At 47.0% G+C, this 5,360-nt stretch overlaps 1 protein-coding gene across 2 annotated transcripts in view; it reads left to right on the forward strand.

Moving 5' to 3' along the window:
* The window catches only part of PHACTR1 (phosphatase and actin regulator 1), a 300,846-nt gene extending 296,393 nt beyond the window's left edge, over positions 1 to 4,453 (forward strand). For both annotated transcript variants that reach the window (XM_055703434.1, XM_055703433.1), the window contains exon 13: positions 1,991 to 4,453. In XM_055703434.1, the coding sequence (XP_055559409.1) occupies positions 1,991 to 2,006 (16 nt within the window). In that variant the 3' untranslated portion in view covers positions 2,007 to 4,453. The remainder of the gene's footprint in view (positions 1 to 1,990) is intronic.
* The last annotated feature ends 907 nt before the right edge of the window (positions 4,454 to 5,360 follow it).

Raw genomic sequence — 5,360 nt, forward strand, 5'->3', positions numbered from 1 at the left:
TAATAAAGTGTGCCCTCTTTTTATTTTGTTTTTTTAAACTATCATGGTCTAACTGCATGTCTGTTCTTCTGATATCAAAAGTGAATAGCGTTGGTGTTTGAAGGTCAGGGAGCTCTCGTGGAGCCAGCACGTAGCGAGGTATGAAGGAGGGTACACTCAGACCCTGCTGCACGTACAGCTGTTGGGCGCTGCACATCTCCATCCTGTCCTCCACATCCTGCCACAGAGAGGCACTATATTTAATGCTTTTAGGCCTTTTTAGTTAAAAAGTTAGAGACTGACCCCAAACCAACAGCCCTCCTCGCTGCCAGGCAAGGGCCAAGGCACGCGGGGAGGTCAGGGCACATCCCCTTACGCAGCCTGTGCTGAGTCTGCTCTGGCTTTGGTGCCCAGATGAGCTGATCTGGCATTTCGGCTGAAGTCAGGGCTTTGCAAATCAACATTAACCCCCCACTCATCGTTAGACATTAAAGACAAGCGTTAGGTATTGAAGATAAGTGACAGGGAGCTCTGGTGCAAAGCTGGAGCTGCCTGTCTATTAATCTGTTCATCAGCTAGGTGCTCATAAAAAATGCAGGCAATACTTTTAAGAAAAGTACAGAAAAGCTTAAGGCAAAATTAATTTTGTATTAGGGGATTTTTATGTGTATAAATTAATAATTATATGAAAATTCACCCGATGCATTATGTATATATTCCCTTGCAGAAACAATCTCCCTTCTACTTCCTAGCCCGTGCCAGGATGGTTGCACTGGAGTTTGTAGTAAGGCAGTGCTGCTCGAGACAGGCCGGCTGCTTCTGAGCCACGAGGGCTGGAGGAAGCTGTAGGGTGTGCAGTTGGCCTAGATCTGGTGACCCCAGTGACCAAGCCTTTGAGGGACACTTGGCTCACTCCTCCAGGAGAGCGGGGACAAATTTAGAAAGGATGAGGCTGTTATAAAGAGGATGTTGCTACAGGGAGCTGAGCTCCGTTGATTGCCACGAGGCCTTTAGCATCCCACAAACACTGGTTTAGTTTTCCAGGTCTCTCCAGCTGCTTAGGTTTCACAGGTTTCTGGGCAGTATTTTGCCTCTCTGCCAGTGTTGGGGTGAGCAGTGACCCTTTGAGGTGACTCGGCTTGTATCTGAAAGCCACCCAGTGCTTTGGCTTACTAAGTTCGGGCCAGGCATACTCAGAGGTATAGCTAATATAATAGAAATTGGAATAAGGGTTTGTCTGAAGTTCATGAGGACTTACTGGTTAGACAAGTGGCTTTGGGAAAACATGCACTTGAAGGAAGCACGCTTAACCAAAATGAAGTCATTCCCTTAAACAAACTAGATAAATCACCATTATAAAATCATTAGCAAGGTAATGAGCTATTCATGTCATTAAGCAGTGGCATGAGCTGAGCGAAGAATGCGAGCGTTGCTTTACTAGTGGGACACGTTAATTTGTTCATAATAGAGTGAAAAATCAAAGCTAAAAAAAAAAAAAAATCCTTTGCAGAACTGACAAACCCAGGCCTCCTGACACAGGGTGTGCTAGCGGAAAGGATGGCCATTTTGGATCTACTTAGCTCTTTAGCCTCCCATATTAAGAAATAATCATACCTGAAGTGTCTGTAAATCTTTCTGGCTGAAGACCGTAAGGTCTGTCAAAATCAGACAGTTTTTGTGGAACCAGGCATGGTGTGGTCTGAAAGAGGGCTAGCCGATCCGAGATAACTCGCTCGGGGATCCGATGGGATGAATCTGTCTTTGGTAGATTTTGGTGCAAACAGGTTATGCCTCTGAACAGTGAGTCTGGCGCGGACCAAGGAATTGTGAGCATCTCTCTGGGTCTGCAGTGCCAGCATGGCTGATGTCAGTGCTACTGCAATCGAGCTCTGCCTAATTGTGTCACTGTAGCAATTAGTTCTCCAAATTTTTTATGTACAATACGCATGTGAGGATATTACCTTACCATTTCTTTTTTTTTTTTTTTTTTCTTTTTCCTCTTGGGTTTTAGGTTTCATAGACCGTAGCAGTTCAATTCTACCTGACTACTATGCCATCTTCAAAACATAACTAAAAGGAACCATAAGTGCTGGTATTATTCACTTCCCTGTTACGTACAATGTAAATCTTCTGAACTGCCTTTTTAAAAAACAAACAAACAAAAAAAAGAGTAGAAAAATAAATATTAAAAAAAAAAGATAAAATTGTATTTACATGTGATGGATACTGCAGCATCATCAGACCTGCTGGTTCAAGCTTCAGTAACAGAAAATACCCCTGGTGGGAATCGTGCCAAGACTTGGCATCTATGTATAAGACTTTCCCGGCATGTGGATTTGCCATACATGTTCAAGCCCAGCTGGTGGTGCGTCCATTTCGTCTTCAGGCACCCCTCATCCTGACAAGCCTCTGTCATCAACTCTAGAGAGCCCTGGGATGGTGTTCAGGGAACCACTGGCCTGGGTGAAGTCTTCAAAAGACAAGCACCTGTGGCACTAAAGCACTTATACCAAACACTCCTTTCAGGCTGCGAGCACCTTATGAGGACGGTGAAGGAGCAGAACTACTCTACAGGCCAGCCCATCTGTGACTGTCATCTGAGGAGGAAGGCATTTCTTTCCCTGGAGAAGTTTCTAGCCAGTCAATAGGCACTGTTCAGCTCCCAAGCAGAAAAAGGCATCACCTGTGAAGAACAGGACTCCCTACCAAAGGCTGGTTCAGTTCTAGCAACTGTTTCTGTTTCATCTCTTTCCAGTATGATTTTCCAAACCCAGCTGTGAACCCACCAGTAGTAAACAACCAGAATGCTGAGGGCAAGCAAGCAAAACCCATCTCTTCATGGTCACTGCATGGCATTTGCTCAGCTTGTAGTTTGTTTTTACACCCGAGCCTCGTGACTGTGCGAGCCAACATGCATCCAGCAGGAAGAAAGGCTGGAATTCCGACTGGCTCTGCAGCGGGACACGCGACAGGAGGAACTGGGGGTTCGCTGGACATCTCTTCTCTCTGTATCGGGTGTTTCAAGAACTGATCCTAAACTCATACTGAGGAAAGCATGACAGGTTGTGATACCCAGCCTAACAAAAGGAGTCTGCAGCATCGGTGTGGGTGGGGGGACTGTCCCCGGTACCCACAGCTGAGGCGTAAGGACAGCGATTCAGAGGTGTTCTGGTTTGGTTTTGATTTATTTTTATTATGGTGATTTAACAAGCAAACTGACCAAGCAGAGCTCGGAGAGCTGGTCGCCCTGGGCCTGGTTTACCTGCCAACGTAAGCGCGTACTTAACGCTGAGTAAGCACGCCCACAGCCTCACTGCAGGCAGGACCATGGCCAACGGGCTTCGTGACAGCTGAACACGTTGAAGTGCTTTTCTGAACTTAGGCCAGCACCTTCCATACTTAAGTCCTTAACTAGTGTCACGCCAGCAAGCTGGGGCAAACGTCTAGGATTCCCTTCCAGCTCTGGCAAGAAACGGTAACGCCCTGTTTTGGGCCAGCAGCCCCGAGCACTGTAGCAACATTACTGTAAGAAGTTCCAGATTATTACTTCAGGAACCTTTTATTCTTCCCATAATAACTAACTATTTTACTTTGACAGTTTGACCAGAGAGGCCAAAGTTTTTTACTACGGTATTGTTATTTCTGTTACGACTTTATTATTTTTTCCTTTCTTGTTGTCTTCCATTTATTTATCCCCCTCTACACACACACCCCCCCCGCTAACATTGCCCCTCACCGATGGCGGGCTGACAAGCCTCTCGTGTGAGCATTTAATGGCCAATGCTGCACAGTGCCAACACTCCTGCCTCTTCTCAGGCCTCTGTCTCATTCCTCCGGTCACAGGAGTAAAGCAAAAGGACCTGCACATAGCCCATGGAGCTGCTCTAGCATCCAGGCTGCCCAAATAACACTGGCAGGTAGGCTAATGGGCTCCATTTGCACTTGGTGGTGGTACTCAATACCTCACAGATTTGCTCTCCATCAGAGACAAACAAAAGCATTTTACTCCCACCTGTGGCTATCCTTGCAATGCTATGGATTATTAGCTATTAAATAAGAATTGGCTGTTGTAGGATGGAAGACGCTACAAAGGAAAGTAAAGACCAACTAGTTTCTGGTGCCTCCTTTTCTCGGCATCATGCCTCTGATGTGATACACTTCCCAGATTGGGGAGTGATTTCCAAAGAAATACACAGTGATCCCTGTATCACCAGCTCGCAGTTGCTTTAGACACAAGTTAATCAGTAGGGAAGCCTTTAATGTGCAATGTTATCAGCTCAGTGCAGCAAAGACAGAGCATGACATACTAGCCAGGAATACAGTGCTTTTGGGGTTATTTTCATGAAAACCTGGAGTTTGTGGTTTTAAATCCCTCCACATACACATGCATGTGTAACAAGACCACACCACAGCTTTAAAAAGGGAAAACAGAACTCTATGCTTTTGACTACACAGACATGGCATTCGGAAAGGGCTCTGCAACACAGCTGTTTCCAAGAGCATCGAGCCCTCATGCTCCCAGTATGGATCCCACACCGGCATCATCAGCTGAGAGGTTCACTGTGAAAGGGAAAGGAGGCCACTGGAGGAGCAGCAGGGACAGAAGTCGGAGGACTCAGTAGGCTGGTGGGAGGAAAAAGTGAGATTTTTTTTTTTTTTCTTTTTCCATTTTATGATTGAAATGAAGAGGAAAGAGGTAGAAGTAGCAGACTACCGCTGTCAGTGTCTTGTCGGTGCTGGAGTCCCCAGGGGAATGGGTACGCTGTGGGCAATGTCACTGCGGGTCCTGCCACTGGCCCTGGTGGGCTCGGACCCCAGCGGTGCCCACGCCTGGCAGCCTAAACAAACCCTTGGGCACTGGTTGAGGCATGTAAAAGCCAAGTCTTGGGTGATGGCCAGACATTCCCCAGCACCCTGCCTTCATCTGGATGGGCCCAGGGCAGGTCCCGGCTGACCACTGCACAAGTTGTCACACTCAGCCTGCCACAGGATTCCTGCTGTCCCCAGGGCAGTTACACGCAGCAATGCTTTATTATTTTTTTTTTCCCATTATGTTAACTCCTGGCTGAGCAGACAGCAGGACACAGTGGAAGAACTGCCACATTTCTTCCACATTGCAAGCAGAGCTTATTACTGAGAAGGGGAAGGGGGAGGAGAAAGAAGCTATATGAAGTGTTTGGCACCGCAGTAAGCCTCCCAGAACTGGCACTTCAGCTGGTTTTAGCTTCGGTGGGTCTGGGTATTTTGCAAAATTAACCTCTGGTAAGGCATTCTCCAGCAGCCTTTCAGTGCCTGAACACTGCAGCACATCCTCAGTTTGCACACCCACCTCTGGCCATCCATGGGGAGTTGCAAGCAGGCTGGGGAACAGCTAGTCTTTT

The sequence above is a fragment of the Falco cherrug genome, chromosome 3, assembly GCF_023634085.1.
Source record: "Falco cherrug isolate bFalChe1 chromosome 3, bFalChe1.pri, whole genome shotgun sequence".
In the NCBI taxonomy this organism is placed as follows: domain Eukaryota; kingdom Metazoa; phylum Chordata; class Aves; order Falconiformes; family Falconidae; genus Falco; species Falco cherrug.